This window comes from Drosophila ananassae, chromosome 2L (genome assembly GCF_017639315.1).
Source record: "Drosophila ananassae strain 14024-0371.13 chromosome 2L, ASM1763931v2, whole genome shotgun sequence".
Lineage (NCBI taxonomy): Eukaryota > Metazoa > Arthropoda > Insecta > Diptera > Drosophilidae > Drosophila > Drosophila ananassae.
The window spans coordinates 6813722-6831763 of NC_057927.1; the positions used below are offsets into that span (position 1 = coordinate 6813722).

Consider the following 18042-nt stretch of genomic DNA (forward strand, 5'->3'; position numbering starts at 1 on the left):
CAATTTTTTGTCGGAACAGCCAACAGTTAAGCACATGTAGATACTTTCATTAGGTTTAAAAATGTACACTCTGCTTTATTGAATTGCTAGCTTAAGACAATGAATGGTGGAGCCGCGAAACAATTAAATCGGAGGATATAGGAATTTTATCAGGGACGCACGAGAATGGAAAGAGGTTTGATTTAATTTGGACGCGGCAATAAAAGCCCTCAACATGAGGATGCACGGTAACCACTTTCACCAAACGTGTGCCTTGTGTAATGCGTTTTAACCAAGTTTCTATTAGTGTAAGATAAATACAAATTAATTTTTGTGTTTACTTCAAGGTCCGTTTTCCTTTAATAACAACTGGCCGGTTTCGTATGTAGCCCTTGCGACGCTTCGCATTCTGAAATCATAATCATGTATTGAATAAAATGTTTGCGGTTTGAAATTTAATGTCATACCTTTCTAGAGATTGAATTTCCTGGTGGAATCGTCCTTTCCTTTGCTTTTAGAGCGGGTCTGTTGAACTCATGAGGTTTCTTTACCCTGTAGATTCGAACCAGCCAGTGCTCCGTTGTGTATGCTTCTTCCAAATACGTCAAATCGAAGTCTTTGTTGCCGATGACTGCGTTGCGAGTGCGATCATATCCCGATGGTCCTCTGAAGTATAAAGATGTTTACAGTGAAGATATTTTTCGTTTTAAATTGTATAAAAAACAAACCTATAGTCCAATTTCAACTCCCCAAATCTGTAGTAGCTTAATTTGTACATAAGGCAATTAAGTAAAGCTGGCGCGCCTTCAGCATCGACTCTGAATTCACCCCGGTCCGTAAAGTAATCGCTTTCCTTGATATCTTTGGGATGCTCGCCCTCGGCGATACGAACCATCCACAGGAACTTGTTGATGTCGTCGCCAGAGTAGCCAATGACACCGCCAAAGATCACAAGCACATAGTCCACATCCAGAGATGTCATGATTTCATACGACTTCTCTTCGGTCGAGGACATAGCCTTGCCGACCAGAGCTATGTGACTATTATTCCACGTATTATTGTCCACCAAAGTTGTTCTATTCGCCATGCCTGCTATCTGATAGCCGTAATCCCACCAGGACATTACCCTAGCGTCGTCGGCGGTGTTCTGCGAAAGCCAGTAGTAGGCCTCCCTAAAGTCGTCCAATATATTGCGCGAGCTGAAAGAAATTTAGTTCTTTAGTTCTTTAGTTCTTTAGTTCTTAGATTCAAAATAACTAAAAGTTTGCATACCCATCTTGGCTGTTGTGGAAAGCCAGCACAATGGACGGGCTGGAGTAGGCATTGCTAGTGACCCAGGTGCAGTGGACAGCAAACATCATCAAGAGCATAAGAACAGCCAGGATAACAATACTCTTAAGGTTTGAACTGATACCAGTGTCCTGTTGAGCGTCATGTTTGGTTCGGTGCTTCAGTTTTCCAGCCTACAAGTAGGAGAATAATGTAATAACATAAAACCAAATATTGTATGTATTAACATCTTACCTTATCGTACAAGGTCTTCTTTTCAATGGAGTCCTCGGCTTCATCCACTTCAGCGGCGGCATGTATGGCTGAACCCATTCGTTTTGATGAATCCTCCTGCAGGAAAACGTCCAACAATCCTGAGAAGGCCACGCCCGCCAACATACACACAACAGGGGTTAGCGTCAGCATTAGACGCACCATCACACCGGCGAAGTACACAGCACTAATCGCATACAGAACTACGAAGACGCGCTCATCGTTGATCTGCTTGATGCAATACCACACTCCAACTGGAAAAGCGCATACCAAGATGTGGAGATCGAAGAAGAAGGAGAACCAAGTCGTCGGCTGGTGCTCCGACACAGAGGCAATAATTGGAATGTGGATTTTCGCATAGCCGGTATCCCACAGCGAGTAAAAACGTCCGCTCCACGGGGCCACGACGCCCAGCATCGTAAGAACCACGACGGCCACAAAAACGCCCACTCCTACCAGCAGACCACCGACGATGAACAGTTTCCGGAACTCGTTGCGCGAAAGCACCGACTGCAAATGCCTCAAAGTAGCCACGGCCATCAGGAGCACAAACACGCCCAGGGCAGCCATGTGCTCGCTGGTACGGATTGGCTGGAAGCCAACGAACGGAATCTGCATGGAGAACAGCAGGCCCAGGATGTAGAAGGTGCTGTAGCTGGTCAGTAGACGCGGCGAGTACCTGCCCATGATAAGCAACACAAAGACGTGCAGTGGGATGAGGTTGATGATGAACACGTAACCACCCCAGGCGGACACCATGTAGAAGTAGGAGAGAGCGGCTCCCGCCGACCAAAATACTGATCCAGTTTTAACTGAACGCACCCACAGGAAGTAGGTGAATTGCAGGGCGAAGATGGCTATGCCTTCGTTATCGTATGATCCGGCCACCGATCGGCTGATGTAGCCTGGCACAATAGCTATGAAGCTAGCCGCAAACAAGCCAGCTCCAGACGACCACAGCTCCTTGGTCAGCAGGTAGGTGGAGATTGAGGTAAGGCCGCTGAAAACTGGAGCCAGAAACACGCAGATGTCGCGGATGTGTACCGGAATGTTGAGGATGTTGAGCAGCCAGTGAATGCCGCCGGAGGTGATCATCAGACCAGGGTACACTGTACCACCGACGATACGACCAAGAGGGTACCAAGCGCGCTCGTCGAACCAGTTGAGAAACTTGTACCAGCCGTGCTGTACCATGTAGGCGGTGGCCCGGTAATTGAACCACGGATCAAACTCATGGATAATCGACTCGAAGCGGATGACGGCGAAGAGGCGACTCGAAAATCCGGCCAGCCAGGCGATCAGCAGGATGGCGAAGGTTATCAGGCTGCTGTAACCGGCCACCTTGCTGTTCAGCATCTTGGGCGTCTTATTCATGTCGGGTCCTGATCCAATTCCAATGCGTCGGGTAATTTGAACTCCAGACGATTCAGAAAACTAAGACACGTAGCCTAAAAAATTGCCGGCTGGGCTGCCAACTCAAGTGTTGATAGTATTAAGTATCCCCCAACAAACGCCGTCCATGAGAAATTTACCAACACTAGATTTGTTCTATGTCACTGTTCCACCAAAATATAAAAAATATTAATATTACATTTTACATTGTTTGTAATTTTAGTTTTTTATTTTATTTTTATTGGAATAACATCATTAAGTATTATAAAAGGTTTACTAAATTGCATTTTATTCTTGGTTGCCAATTTTCCATCTCTAATTGCCATCGTTGCCCAATCGATGGTCATCTGACAGCTGACTACCACCACTTTTATAAAAGGTCGCGGCAACGTAAAAAATAGTAAACAAATTAAGAACTGAATTAAAATGAATAATAGAAATATTAAACCGCTGCCGAAGAAGCTGAGCGTCTCTAAGAAACCGGCGGTCAAAGTGGACTCGCCCTTGGCCAAATATCCTTTTAAAACTCAAGTTCTTTATACTTTTGCATCATTGTATTTTTGTATATAAAATATTATTGTTGTTTATATTTTTAGTTTAGAGTTTCGCTCTTCTCTACCAGCAAAACTATACAGGCTCCCTCCTCTAACCAAATGTCTGATGGTCCTAATTCTGGCCTAGGTTCGGTTGGCACGGCGGTCAATCCCAGTCCTGAATTTTATCGCCTCTATATTGCTATCCTGGCGGTTATTACCTACTGCCTGTTCTTTTCCTTACAATCTTATGGTGACTTAGTATTCCAAGGGTTCTAACCTTTATCAGTCGATCCTTCTTTGTTTATATTTCCTGACTTTGCTATGTGGTTTCCTTAACTCTAGGAAATACGTATGACTCGTCAGGTAACCTGACATGTATTATTTGCAGGATCCCCATCAAGGCCACGGTCTGGAAGGTGCACATCAATTCCAAGCAACATAAGCTCAATGTAGATCAAGCCAAGAACAATAAAGTCGAAAAATCGGTAACCAAACCGACAACTCCAGCTCCCACTTTCACGCCCGCTGCAAAGGAAGCTTCCGCTCCATCTTCCAAGGCGCCTCCTTCAGTGAAAACCAGCTCACACCAGGAGAAGCAATCTGCGATAAGTCAGGATACGGGTCCTCAAATAAGCCACGAAAAGACTGAACAGGCCAATGCGACTGAACCTGTTACTGAGGGGTTGCCTGAAAAGTTTTTCGACGAAGATAAATCTAGCAAAGCGGAAGCAACTCGAATCCAGGACGAGGAATGGCAACGGTTTCAGCAGGAGATTAAGAAGGCTTCCACAGAATCTAGTGTCATCGTTGCCGACGAGCAGGAGGACATCAATCTCAAAAGGCAACTAAAAGAAATAGACGAGCAAATTGATAATTGGAAGAGATTCATAAAGATAAATGATCAGAAAACTATTCTCCTGGGTAAAAAGCGGAAGATCAATATCAAAAAGGAAATAGATCCTGAGTTAAGTTCAAGCGAAGAAGACTGTAGTGTAGATGATTTGTACGATTGGAGAAGCAAAAATTTACAAACATAAATAAAAATTTAAAACTCAAAAATGCAAGATTTTATTTGAATGGATCGAATTAAAAAGTAAAGAATTAAGCCTCTTTAATACGAAGTTACGAAGTTATCAGCTGATTTTAAGGCAGTTTTAAGATAAATTAAAAAATAAAATAATATATATAGGAAAGTTTTTCATATAATTATTTCAAAAACATATCATAAACTAAATTAAAAAAATAATTTCGAAAAATTTGACTTTAATTTTCAAGTTCCATTTATATAAAATGATAGCGTCTTATTAAATCCATATGATTGTGAAAGTGAAAGCAGAAGATTTACTTTCCATTTGAATATGCGGCCACACTAGTGACACTCTCACGGTTTTTATCAAGCTTAAGAAATTTGTACGCTACATTATGTCCGAACTTAGTACATATTTTATGTTACATTAATTAGTTACACAGATTTATTTATTCTTAGTCAGTATTTACAGAAATTTATTTACCTTAGCTTTCCAATTTTTGAATTTAGATATCCCAAAAATGTATTAGTTTTTGTAAATATAATTTAAAACAAAGTGAACTCGTTGTTACAATGATATCTGATTCGTGAAAATGAATTTAAAGTATATTTTATTATGTTGGATGTTGATGATGAATTGTTCCAGCCTAGAGTGCTTGGAAAATTCGAAAGCTTTCAATGAATCCGCCGCCATAAACACCATCCATACGGGCCAAAATAAACGGACCAGTAAATTTCTTTTTGATACAATTTTCCGTATAAGTTCGGGAGTGTCAAATGCTTTTGGACTTGATACGGAAGACGACGTTGAATATCCAGAAAATTCAAGTCTTAAAAACTGTGACTGCGGTAAGTAAAGATCATTTGAAATAATCCCCCAAGATAGCTCGAGATAAATTTTATTTTCTTATCTATTTAATTGCTCATTTCAATTTCAGATTGTGGCTTTTCCAATGAGGAAATTCGAATTGTTGGAGGAAAACCTACGGGTGTTAACCAATACCCATGGATGGCCAGAATAGTTTACGATGGGAAATTTCACTGTGGAGGATCCTTGCTGACCAAGGACTATGTTTTGACCGCAGCCCATTGTGTAAAAAAACTAAGACGATCAAAAATAAGAATCATCTTCGGTGATCACGACCAGGAAATCACTTCGGAGTCGCATGCTATCCAACGAGCGGTGACATCTGTGATTAAACACAAGAGCTTTGACCCAGATACCTACAACAACGACGTAGCCCTGCTCAGACTGAGAAAGCCTATTGCGTTCTCAAAAATTATAAAGCCCATCTGCTTACCACGCTACAACTACGATCCAGCAGGTAATTTTAACTACCTTATTTGGTTTTCTATAGCAAAAGTTTTTAACAAAAATAAGAAACTTACTTTTTGACTTTCTTCCAAGTTTTAAAACCGTTAAATACGATTTCATTTTAGGTCGAATTGGTACAGTAGTGGGCTGGGGACGAACATCAGAAGGAGGAGAGCTGCCATCCATTGTCAACCAAGTCAAGGTTCCCATCATGTCCATCACGGAATGCCGAAATCAAAAATACAAAAGTACTCGAATTACCTCATCGATGTTATGCGCGGGAAGGCCAGCAATGGACTCCTGCCAGGGCGATAGTGGAGGACCGCTGTTGTTATCTAATGGAGTTAAGTATTTTATTGTTGGAATTGTTTCCTGGGGAGTAGGTTGCGGCCGCGAAGGATATCCCGGTGTTTACACGCGGGTCAGCAAGTTCATCCCATGGATTAAGTCTAATCTCGAAAATACATGCCTGTGTTCTTAGTCAAGTTGTATGCGAATACACACAAATATTTATTGCCTAGCTTAAGTCCACTTGTCTTTGTTAAAATCCCAATGAAAATAAAAAATGATGTTTTATTTAAATGCAAGTTTTATTTTAAAAACAGAGAGCCAATTATAGGTCACATAAACTAAAGTGGAGTGTAAATTGAGTGCTCACAGCAATGGATTCATAAGTATCTCTCATATTATATTACTATAATATATGATTAAATCGAAAATAGATTTTAAAATGCAATTAAATTCTCTAATACACTTTTACACATCCATGTATCTATTACTTAAGACTTTGTTCGCTCCCTTCAAAACTTCATTCGATATCTTTCCGCAGGTTGAGGCGGTTTCTGAACTCAGTGCTTCGCGTAGAGGCATCAAAAACTGGGTGTTGGCGTTAGAGCCCAATTGATAGTTCTCCATAGCTTCGAAAATGGACCTAAAAAGCGGTTGCCTATCAGAATGGAAGTATCCCCGGTTTCCATGAATTAATTTTACGCCGGCATGTGTCATGTTGCAAATGCTCATGTACATGCAGTGGTCTGGACGGTAGTTATATTCGCACGGCATAATATACAGTTTGTCAGGATGGTAGTAAAATAAAATATTAATAATGTCCTGATCCCCCCAAATGATACGTAGTTTGTACTCCTTATGTATGGACAAGATATGTTGCTCCCATTTCATTTCTCTCATTCGAGTGAGATTCATAAGCATTACCCCAGAGTTCACTCCCAGTCGCCCGTAAAACGGATGTCGGGCAAATCGGTTGTACCAGCCGATGTTCTCGTTTTCGTGCTCTGGTGTTAGGGCAGAGATTTGGCTCTCATTGAATTTTTTAAAATACTGCCAGATATCCGATATGGGTGACAGAAAAAGTATGTCTGTGTCAACATATAGCAAAGAATCCACTTTCGTTAGCAAAGACTTGAAAGAAAGATTTCAAATTAGTTTGTGTATAGGATTAGAACAAGAGACGAGCCATACCGGTAAAAATAAACGTTGAGCTGCACAGGGCTTGAAGAGATTTTTCCATTCAACTTCGTTATTTGTTGGAAACTTTAAGGGTAAGATTTCGAAATCAAATGTAAATGGTTTGATGTCGCGCCAGTCTGTTAACTTTTCTCTAAACTCTTCGCCCTTTCCGTCCTCAGTAAAAATCACAAACTTAAGATACTCCTGGTCGTAGTTAAATAGAATAGCTGATTTGATCATAACAAGGGTCTCCTGTACCCTTTGTCCACAACAAACCACCACTATATAAAGCGGGGTTTTCCATGATTGTCTGTAAAATAGGATAATTGTATTAAACGTTATCGTATTGAAATTCTTCATCTCTGTTTGAAACCATATAACTATGGCAACGGGCAAAGCTAGCCTAACTAAAATTACGTACACTTGGTTAAAACCCTCCGGGGGAGCCTCCTTGAATTCGGATACCCACGAAGGTCGTTGATGAACGAAATAGGACAATATTGCTAATGCAATTAAGCACAGCAGACACATATGAAGGTGGTGCTGAAATAAAGAAAACAATCAATAATAATGACAGCAAGTTATAGCCATATTTTAGTTACCATTTTCGGTTTTGGCAGAAGCATTTTTAAGCCGTAATTTGTTTTTGTTTCCAAGGGCCGAAATGGACGGTGCCATAATCTTCCTTGATTATGTGCTTGTTAAGGACAAGAAACACAGCCCAACCAGTTCACAGACATAGTATTAACCGGTGGTAAGTACTCATATTTGGCGCATAATATTTAATAAATAAACATTTGTTTTCACATGTGTCAAGATAGTAACACTTAATTCTTGGAGATGGGACAATGGTTAAATTTTCAATGTTCCGTTTCCGTACGGTTCCCTTAGGCCTACCGATAGGCCACCACTACCAACCTGTATGTTGAAAGTCACATCTCTACCTTTACACGTGCGGGAAATAATAACAAATAATAATAAATAAAAATGCTGCGAAAACAGGCCCGTCAACGTAGGGAGTATTTATACAACAAGGCTCTGACTGAGCGACTGAAGGCGAAGCAAAAGATCCAGGAGACCGTGGTCCAAAGCTTGGCCGAAAACAAAGCGATCGGTTCCAAAAATGTGAAGAAGAGCATGACAGTTTACAACTCGCTGAAATATATTGATGATGGTATTTATTTTTTAAAACAATACAAAAATAAAGTATTCTCGGAAACATAGAAGTAATAAACACAGCAACAGACTATATTTAGCAGCATGGCAGAAAACAAAACGACGTGTTCGTGACACCTAATTAGCAAGTGCAGACTGAGAAACTAACAAGTCGTAAATAGTAATTTCCTTGGCATGCACACGTTTAAGCCACGCTATCAAACAATGCAGATTGCTTTTTATACAGCCAAAAAGAAATAGGGACAAATCAATCTATTGTCTTACTCATTAAACAAGCTTTGAGAGCATTTCCTTAAAAATACCCAATGATTTATATCAATATTTTCTAATATATTAATATATTGTTTCTTTTTAAGGAGTCGACGACCGCACAGTCAATGATGAGTACCATTACGCTGGAGCCGAAGATCCCAAAATTATGTTAACCACATCGCACAACCCTTCGTCCAGATTAAAGTTGTTTATGAAGGAACTGCGTTTGATATTCCCCAATGCTCAACAAATGAACAGAGGCAACTACCAGCTGACTACGCTAATGCATGCCTGTCGTGCAAATAATGTAACCGATTTCCTAATTGTGCACGAGCATCGTGGCATTCCGGACAGCCTTGTGGTTTGCCATCTTCCTTACGGTCCAACTGCTTTCTTTAACATATCGGATGTTATTATGCGTCATGATATACCCGATATAGGACACATGAGCGAGCAGAAACCGCACTTAATTTTTAACAACTTCAAAACGCCCATTGGTTTGCGAACTGTCAAGATACTAAAACACTTGTTCCCAGTTCCGAAAGAAAACTCCCAAAGAGTCATGTCTTTTCTAAACCACAACGATTCGATTATCTTCCGACATCATCAATACAAATATAAAAACAAAGAACTGGAGCTTAGCGAAGTTGGACCAAGATTCGTTCTAAAGTTGTATCAAATCAAACTGGGAACGCTTGAGAATATTAAGGCGGCTGATACTGAATGGATAAATCGACCATACATGAACACGTCACAGAAGAAGCTCATATTTTCTAACGATCCTGGCTTAACGAGTCGCGATTCTGAAGTGTAGGAATGATTTTACCGATAATAAAAAAAAATCAAAATAAAAAAACTATGTAATTAGCATAGTTGCGTTTTTCATATTTATTGTGGAAGTATAAGATCGAAACATTTATTTTTAAAGTTATTTTGCATCGTTAAATAAACCCGATTTTTATGGCGTCGGCGTTTAGCGGTCTTAACTGTTGCTAGATATGAAAACTTTTTTTTATCAATCTCAGAAATTGACTGCAGTTTTACAAATTGGATACTCAATCTAACTAAATTGAGTTTGAAAGTATCTAATAGATGCAATTTTATCTTGGTATTGGGATTGAATAAAGTCAAACATGACATACAATCGGAAATTGGTATTTGTTTTAATTAAAAGCATTAAAAATTTGTTTTCAAATAATTATCTTCTTTTAGTTGAGGCGAAAATTAATTGTGGTATAAATAAAAGTAACATTTTTATCTTTCGACACTTTAATATGTCTGAAAAATGTTTGCAAAAGAATTAAATTACTAACATTGGCTAATAATTTTAGTGTTTTCAAACCAGTTTCAAGACATTTCCTGCCAGGATGGGATGTCATCGGCCAATCGAGCGAGATTACTTTACAAATGTTTCAAGGAATTCCGGACAGGTATTATTGTGGACCGCATGAAATGACATCGAGCTCGTATTTTCTTAGGTGGGCTGCTCCCATTATTTCCATAATATTGCCAAGGGATCCTATCAGGAGAATAGACAAAATATCAAAATCAAAATAAGTTTCAAGGTTTTGATGCAGATCAATGCAAAATCAAATCACATTAAAAAATCGAATTAAAAATAAGTATCGTGGCTTTGATGCAGATGAATGTCGAATCGATCCTCAAATCTTTTAAGGTATTCCGCTGCTGGATCGGATGGAACTTGGCAAAGATATGGACATCGTGGTGTGCCATTTAGGACGCCCCCCTCATTTCCCCAATATTGTCAAGGGGTTCCATCAGAAAAATACTCAAAAAATGAAATCAAAAATAAGTTTCGTGGTTTTGATGCAGATGAATGGAGAATCGATCTACAAATCTTTTAAAGCATTCCGCTGCAGGATCGGATGCAAATTGGCCAAGATATGGACATCGTGGTGTTCCATATAGGACGCTTCCCTAATTTCCACAATATTGTCAAGGGGTTCCATCAGAAAAATACTCAAAAAATCGAATCAGAAATAAGTTTTGAGGTTTTGATGCAGATGAATGCAGAATCGATCCACAAATCTTTTAAGGTATTCCGCTGCTGGATCGGATGCAACTTGGCAAAGATATGGACATCGTGGTATGCCATATAGGACGCCCCCCTCATTTCCACAATATTGTCAAGGGGTTCCATCAGAAAAATACTCAAAAAATGAAATCAAAAATAAGTTTCGAGGTTTTGATGCAGATGAATGCAGAATCGATCCACAAATCTTTTAAGGTATTCCGCTGCAGGATCGGATGCAAATTGGCCAAGATATGGACATCGTGGTGTTCCATATAGGACGCTTCCCTAATTTCCACAATATTGTCAAGGGGTTCCATCAGAAAAATACTCAAAAAATCGAATCAGAAATAAGTTTTGAGGTTTTGATGCAGATGAATGCAGAATCGATCCACAAATCTTTTAAGGTATTCCGCTGCTGGATCGGATGCAACTTGGCAAAGATATGGACATCGTGGTGTTCCATATAGGACGCTTCCTTAATTTCCACAATATTGTCAAGGGGTTCCATCAGAAAAATACTCAAAAAATCGAATCAGAAATAAGTTTTGAGGTTTTGATGCAGATGAATGCAGAATCGATCCACAAATCTTTTAAGGTATTCCGCTGCTGGATCGGATGCAACTTGGCAAAGATATGGACATCGTGGTGTGCCATATAGGACGCCCCCTCATTTCCACAATATTGTCAAGGGGTTCCATCAGAAAAATACTCAAAAAATGAAATCAAAAGTAAGTTTCGTGGTTTTAATGCAGATGAATGGAGAATCGATCCACAAATCTTTTAAAGCATTCCGCTGCAGGATCGGATGCAAATTGGCCAAGATATGGAAATCGTGGTGTGCCATATAGGACGCTCCCCTCATTTCCCCAATATTGTCAAGGGGTTCCATCATAAAAATACTCAAAAAATGAAATCAAAAATAAGTTTCGAGGTTTTGATGCAGATGAATGGGGAATCGAAATACAAATCTTTTAAGGCATTCCGCTGCAGGATCGGATGCAAATTGGCCAAGATATGGACATCGTGGTGTGCCATTTAGGACGCCCCCCTCATTTCCCCAATATTGTCAAGGGGTTCCATCAGAAAAATACTCAAAAAATGAAATCAAAAATAAGTTTCGTGGTTTTGATGCAGATGAATGGAGAATCGATCTACAAATCTTTTAAAGCATTCCGCTGCAGGATCGGATGCAAATTGGCCAAGATATGGACATCGTGGTGTTCCATATAGGACGCTTCCCTAATTTCCACAATATTGTCAAGGGGTTCCATCAGAAAAATACTCAAAAAATCGAATCAGAAATAAGTTTTGAGGTTTTGATGCAGATGAATGCAGAATCGATCCACAAATCTTTTAAGGTATTCCGCTGCAGGATCGGATGCAAATTGGCCAAGATATGGACATCGTGGTGTTCCATATAGGACGCTTCCCTAATTTCCACAATATTGTCAAGGGGTTCCATCAGAAAAATACTCAAAAAATGAAATCAAAAATAAGTTTCGTGGTTTTGATGCAGATGAATGGAGAATCGATCTACAAATCTTTTAAAGCATTCCGCTGCAGGATCGGATGCAAATTGGCCAAGATATGGACATCGTGGTGTTCCATATAGGACGCTTCCCTAATTTCCACAATATTGTCAAGGGGTTCCATCAGAAAAATACTCAAAAAATCGAATCAGAAATAAGTTTTGAGGTTTTGATGCAGATGAATGCAGAATCGATCCACAAATCTTTTAAGGCATTCCGCTGCAGGATCGGATGCAAATTGGCCAAGATATGGACATCGTGGTGTGCCATTTATTACGCCCCCCTCATTTCCACAATATTGTCAAGGGGTTCCATCAGAAAAATACTCAAAAAATGAAATCAAAAATAAGTTTCGTGGTTTTGATGCAGATGAATGGAGAATCGATCTACAAATCTTTTAAAGCATTCCGCTGCAGGATCGGATGCAAATTGGCCAAGATATGAACATCGTGGTGTTCCATATAGGACGCCCCCCTCATTTCCACAATATTGTCAAGGGGTTCCATCAGAAAAATACTCAAAAAATAAAATCAAAAATAAGTTTCGAGGTTTTGATGCAGATGAATGCAGAATCGATCCACAAATCTTTTAAGGTATTCCGCTGCAGGATCGGATGCAAATTGGCCAAGATATGGACATCGTGGTGTGCCATTTATTACGCCCCCCTCATTTCCACAATATTGTCAAGGGGTTCCATCAGAAAAATACTCAAAAAATGAAATCAAAAATAAGTTTCGTGGTTTTGATGCAGATGAATGGAGAATCGATCTACAAATCTTTTAAAGCATTCCGCTGCAGGATCGGATGCAAATTGGCCAAGATATGAACATCGTGGTGTTCCATATAGGACGCCCCCCTCATTTCCACAATATTGTCAAGGGGTTCCATCAGAAAAATACTCAAAAAATAAAATCAAAAATAAGTTTCGAGGTTTTGATGCAGATGAATGCAGAATCGATCCACAAATCTTTTAAGGTATTCCGCTGCAGGATCGGATGCAAATTGGCCAAGATATGGACATCGTGGTGTTCCATATAGGACGCTTCCCTAATTTCCACAATATTGTCAAGGGGTTCCATCAGAAAAATACTCAAAAAATCGAATCAGAAATAAGTTTTGAGGTTTTGATGCAGATGAATGCAGAATCGATCCACAAATCTTTTAAGGTATTCCGCTGCTGGATCGGATGCAACTTGGCAAAGATATGGACATCGTGGTGTGCCATATAGGACGCCCCCTCATTTCCACAATATTGTCAAGGGGTTCCATCAGAAAAATACTCAAAAAATCGAATCAGAAATAAGTTTTGAGGTTTTGATGCAGATGAATGCAGAATCGATCCACAAATCTTTTAAGGTATTCCGCTGCTGGATCGGATGCAACTTGGCAAAGATATGGACATCGTGGTGTGCCATATAGGACGCCCCCTCATTTCCACAATATTGTCAAGGGGTTCCATCAGAAAAATACTCAAAAAATCGAATCAGAAATAAGTTTTGAGGTTTTGATGCAGATGAATGCAGAATCGATCCACAAATCTTTTAAGGTATTCCGCTGCAGGATCGGATGCAAATTGGCCAAGATATGGACATCGTGGTGTGCCATTTATTACGCCCCCCTCATTTCCCCAATATTGTCAAGGGGTTCCATCAGAAAAATACTCAAAAAATGAAATCAAAAATAAGTTTCGAGGTTTTGATGCAGATGAATGGGGAATCGAAATACAAATCTTTTAAGGCATTCCGCTGCAGGATCGGATGCAAATTGGCCAAGATATGGACATCGTGGTGTGCCATTTAGGACGCTCCCCTCATTTCCCCAATATTGTCAAGGGGTTCCATCATAAAAATACTCAAAAAATGAAATCAAAAATAAGTTTCGAGGTTTTGATGCAGATGAATGGGGAATCGAAATACAAATCTTTTAAGGCATTCCGCTGCAGGATCGGATGCAAATTGGCCAAGATATGGACATCGTGGTGTGCCATTTAGGACGCCCCCCTCATTTCCCCAATATTGTCAAGGGGTTCCATCAGTAAAATACTCAAAAAATGAAATCAAAAATAAGTTTCGTGGTTTTGATGCAGATGAATGGAGAATCGATCTACAAATCTTTTAAAGCATTCCGCTGCAGGATCGGATGCAAATTGGCCAAGATATGGACATCGTGGTGTTCCATATAGGACGCTTCCCTAATTTCCACAATATTGTCAAGGGGTTCCATCAGAAAAATACTCAAAAAATCGAATCAGAAATAAGTTTTGAGGTTTTGATGCAGATGAATGCAGAATCGATCCACAAATCTTTTAAGGTATTCCGCTGCAGGATCGGATGCAAATTGGCCAAGATATGGAAATCGTGGTGTGCCATATAGGACGCTCCCCTCATTTCCCCAATATTGTCAAGGGGTTCCATCAGAAAAATACTCAAAAAATGAAATCAAAAATAAGTTTCGAGGTTTTGATGCAGATAAATGGGGAATCGATCCACAAATCTTTTAAGGTATTCCGCTGCAGGATCGGATGCAAATTGGCCAAGATATGAACATCGTGGTGTTCCATATAGGACGCTTCCCTAATTTCTACAATATTGTGAAGGGGTTCCATCAGAAAAATACTCAAAAAATGAAATCAAAAATTAGTTTCGTGGTTTTGATGCAGATGAATGGAGAATCCATCCACAAATCTTTTAAGGTATTCCGCTGCAGGATCGGATGCAAATTGGCCAAGATATGGAAATCGTGGTGTGCCATATAGGACGCTCCCCTCATTTCCCCAATATTGTCAAGGGGTTCCATCAGAAAAATACTCAAAAAATGAAATCAAAAATAAGTTTCGAGGTTTTGATGCAGATGAATGCAGAATCGACCCACAAATCTTTTAAAGCATTCCGCTGCAGGATCGGATGCAAATTGGCCAAGATATGGAAATCGTGGTGTGCCATATAGGACGCTCCCCTCATTTCCCCAATATTGTCAAGGGGTTCCATCAGAAAAATACTCAAAAAATGAAATCAAAAATAAGTTTCGAGGTTTTGATGCAGATAAATGGGGAATCGATCCACAAATCTTTTAAGGTATTCCGCTGCAGTATCGGATGCAAATTGCCAAAGATATGGACATCGTGGTGTGCTATATTGGACGCTCCCCTCATCTCCCCAATATTGTCAAGGGGTTCCATCAGAACAATACTCAAAAATGGAATCAAAAATAAGTTTCGAGGTTTTGATGCAGATGAATGGGGAATCGATCCACAAATCTTTTAAGGTATTCCGCTGCAGTATCGGATGCAACTTGGCCAAGATATGGACATCGTGGTGTGCCATATTGGACGCTCCCCTCATTTCCACAATATTGTCAAGGGGTTCCATCAGAAAAATACTCCAAAAATCGAATCAAAAATAAGTTTCGAGGTTTTGATGCAGATGAATGGGGAATCGAAATACAAATCTTTTAAGGCATTCCGCTGCAGGATCGGATGCAAATTGGCCAAGATATGGACATCGTGGTGTGCCATTTAGGACGCCCCCCTCATTTCCCCAATATTGTCAAGGGGTTCCATCAGTAAAATACTCAAAAAATGAAATCAAAAATAAGTTTCGTGGTTTTGATGCAGATGAATGGAGAATCGATCTACAAATCTTTTAAAGCATTCCGCTGCAGGATCGGATGCAAATTGGCCAAGATATGGACATCGTGGTGTTCCATATAGGACGCTTCCCTAATTTCCACAATATTGTCAAGGGGTTCCATCAGAAAAATACTCAAAAAATCGAATCAGAAATAAGTTTTGAGGTTTTGATGCAGATGAATGCAGAATCGATCCACAAATCTTTTAAGGTATTCCGCTGCAGGATCGGATGCAAATTGGCCAAGATATGGAAATCGTGGTGTGCCATATAGGACGCTCCCCTCATTTCCCCAATATTGTCAAGGGGTTCCATCAGAAAAATACTCAAAAAATGAAATCAAAAATAAGTTTCGAGGTTTTGATGCAGATAAATGGGGAATCGATCCACAAATCTTTTAAGGTATTCCGCTGCAGGATCGGATGCAAATTGGCCAAGATATGAACATCGTGGTGTTCCATATAGGACGCTTCCCTAATTTCTACAATATTGTGAAGGGGTTCCATCAGAAAAATACTCAAAAAATGAAATCAAAAATTAGTTTCGTGGTTTTGATGCAGATGAATGGAGAATCCATCCACAAATCTTTTAAGGTATTCCGCTGCAGGATCGGATGCAAATTGGCCAAGATATGGAAATCGTGGTGTGCCATATAGGACGCTCCCCTCATTTCCCCAATATTGTCAAGGGGTTCCATCAGAAAAATACTCAAAAAATGAAATCAAAAATAAGTTTCGAGGTTTTGATGCAGATGAATGCAGAATCGACCCACAAATCTTTTAAAGCATTCCGCTGCAGGATCGGATGCAAATTGGCCAAGATATGGAAATCGTGGTGTGCCATATAGGACGCTCCCCTCATTTCCCCAATATTGTCAAGGGGTTCCATCAGAAAAATACTCAAAAAATGAAATCAAAAATAAGTTTCGAGGTTTTGATGCAGATAAATGGGGAATCGATCCACAAATCTTTTAAGGTATTCCGCTGCAGTATCGGATGCAAATTGCCAAAGATATGGACATCGTGGTGTGCTATATTGGACGCTCCCCTCATCTCCCCAATATTGTCAAGGGGTTCCATCAGAACAATACTCAAAAATGGAATCAAAAATAAGTTTCGAGGTTTTGATGCAGATGAATGGGGAATCGATCCACAAATCTTTTAAGGTATTCCGCTGCAGTATCGGATGCAACTTGGCCAAGATATGGACATCGTGGTGTGCCATATTGGACGCTCCCCTCATTTCCACAATATTGTCAAGGGGTTCCATCAGAAAAATACTCCAAAAATCGAATCAAAAATAAGTTTCGAGGTTTTGATGCAGATAAATGGGGAATCGATCCACAAATCTTTTAAGGTATTTCGCTGCTGGATCGGATGCAAATTGGACATCGTGGTGTGCCATATAGGACGCCCCCCTCATTTCCACAATATTGTCAAGGGGTTCCATCAGAAATATAGTCAAAAAATGAAATCAAAAATAAGTTTCGTGGTTTTGATGCAGATGAATGGAGAATCGATCCACAAATCTTTTAAAGCATTCCGCTGCAGGATCAGATGCAAATTGGCCAAGATATGGACATCGTGGTGTGCCATTTAGGACGCCCCCCTCATTTCCCCAATATTGTCAAGGGGTTCCATCAGAAAAATACTCAAAAAATCGAATCAAAAATATGTGTTGAGGTTTTGATGCAGATGAATGGAGAATCGAAATACAAATCTTTTAAGGCATTCCGCTGCAGGATCGGATGCAAATTGGACAAGATATGGACATCGTGGTATGCCATATAGGACGCTCCCCTCATTTCCCCAATATTGTCAAGGGGTTCCATCAGAAAAATACTCAAAAAATGAAATCAAAAATAAGTTTCGAGGTTTTGATGCAGATGAATGGAGAATCGATCCACAAATCTTTTAAGGTATTCCGCTGCTGGATCGGATGCAACTTGGCAAAGATATGGACATCGTGGTGTGCCATATAGGACGCCCCCCTCATTTCCACAATATTGTCAAGGGGTTCCATCAGAAAAATACTCAAAAAATGAAATCAAAAATAAGTTTTGTGGTTTTGATGCAGATGAATGCAGAATCGATCCACAAATCTTTTAAGGTATTCCGCTGCTGGATCGGATGCAAATTGGCCAAGATATGGACATCGTGGTGTGCC

At 39.9% G+C, this 18042-nt stretch overlaps 5 protein-coding genes across 5 annotated transcripts; 3 read left to right on the top strand and 2 right to left on the bottom strand.

Annotated features, from left to right (window-relative positions):
- Nucleotides 1–49: 49 nt before the first annotated feature.
- On the bottom strand, nucleotides 50–3015 carry LOC6499893 (dolichyl-diphosphooligosaccharide--protein glycosyltransferase subunit STT3B). Its single transcript, XM_001953648.4, has 5 exons — nucleotides 1504–3015; nucleotides 1252–1442; nucleotides 708–1178; nucleotides 447–645; nucleotides 50–388 (listed from the first exon to the last, which is right to left on the bottom strand). The coding sequence occupies exons 1-5, from the start codon at nucleotides 2893–2895 to the stop codon at nucleotides 317–319; spliced, it is 2325 nt and encodes a 774-aa protein (XP_001953684.1). The 5' UTR covers nucleotides 2896–3015; the 3' UTR covers nucleotides 50–316.
- A 130-nt stretch (nucleotides 3016–3145) lies between these two features.
- LOC6500667 (zinc finger protein 830) lies at nucleotides 3146–4508 on the top strand. The gene is made up of 2 exons (XM_001953649.4): nucleotides 3146–3425; nucleotides 3799–4508. The coding sequence occupies exons 1-2, from the start codon at nucleotides 3340–3342 to the stop codon at nucleotides 4484–4486; spliced, it is 774 nt and encodes a 257-aa protein (XP_001953685.2). The 5' UTR covers nucleotides 3146–3339; the 3' UTR covers nucleotides 4487–4508.
- Nucleotides 4509–4829: 321 nt separating this feature from the next.
- Nucleotides 4830–6373, top strand: LOC6502659 (trypsin-1). The gene is made up of 3 exons (XM_001953650.4): nucleotides 4830–5325; nucleotides 5415–5801; nucleotides 5917–6373. The coding sequence occupies exons 1-3, from the start codon at nucleotides 5070–5072 to the stop codon at nucleotides 6270–6272; spliced, it is 999 nt and encodes a 332-aa protein (XP_001953686.2). The 5' UTR covers nucleotides 4830–5069; the 3' UTR covers nucleotides 6273–6373.
- LOC6499892 (glucoside xylosyltransferase 2) lies at nucleotides 6363–8085 on the bottom strand. The gene is made up of 4 exons (XM_001953651.4): nucleotides 7861–8085; nucleotides 7680–7801; nucleotides 7271–7568; nucleotides 6363–7210 (listed from the first exon to the last, which is right to left on the bottom strand). The coding sequence occupies exons 1-4, from the start codon at nucleotides 7882–7884 to the stop codon at nucleotides 6548–6550; spliced, it is 1107 nt and encodes a 368-aa protein (XP_001953687.2). The 5' UTR covers nucleotides 7885–8085; the 3' UTR covers nucleotides 6363–6547.
- A 74-nt stretch (nucleotides 8086–8159) lies between these two features.
- Nucleotides 8160–9542, top strand: LOC6500668 (U3 small nucleolar ribonucleoprotein protein IMP4). Its single transcript, XM_001953652.3, has 2 exons — nucleotides 8160–8432; nucleotides 8791–9542. The coding sequence occupies exons 1-2, from the start codon at nucleotides 8246–8248 to the stop codon at nucleotides 9498–9500; spliced, it is 897 nt and encodes a 298-aa protein (XP_001953688.1). The 5' UTR covers nucleotides 8160–8245; the 3' UTR covers nucleotides 9501–9542.
- The last annotated feature ends 8500 nt before the right edge of the window (nucleotides 9543–18042 follow it).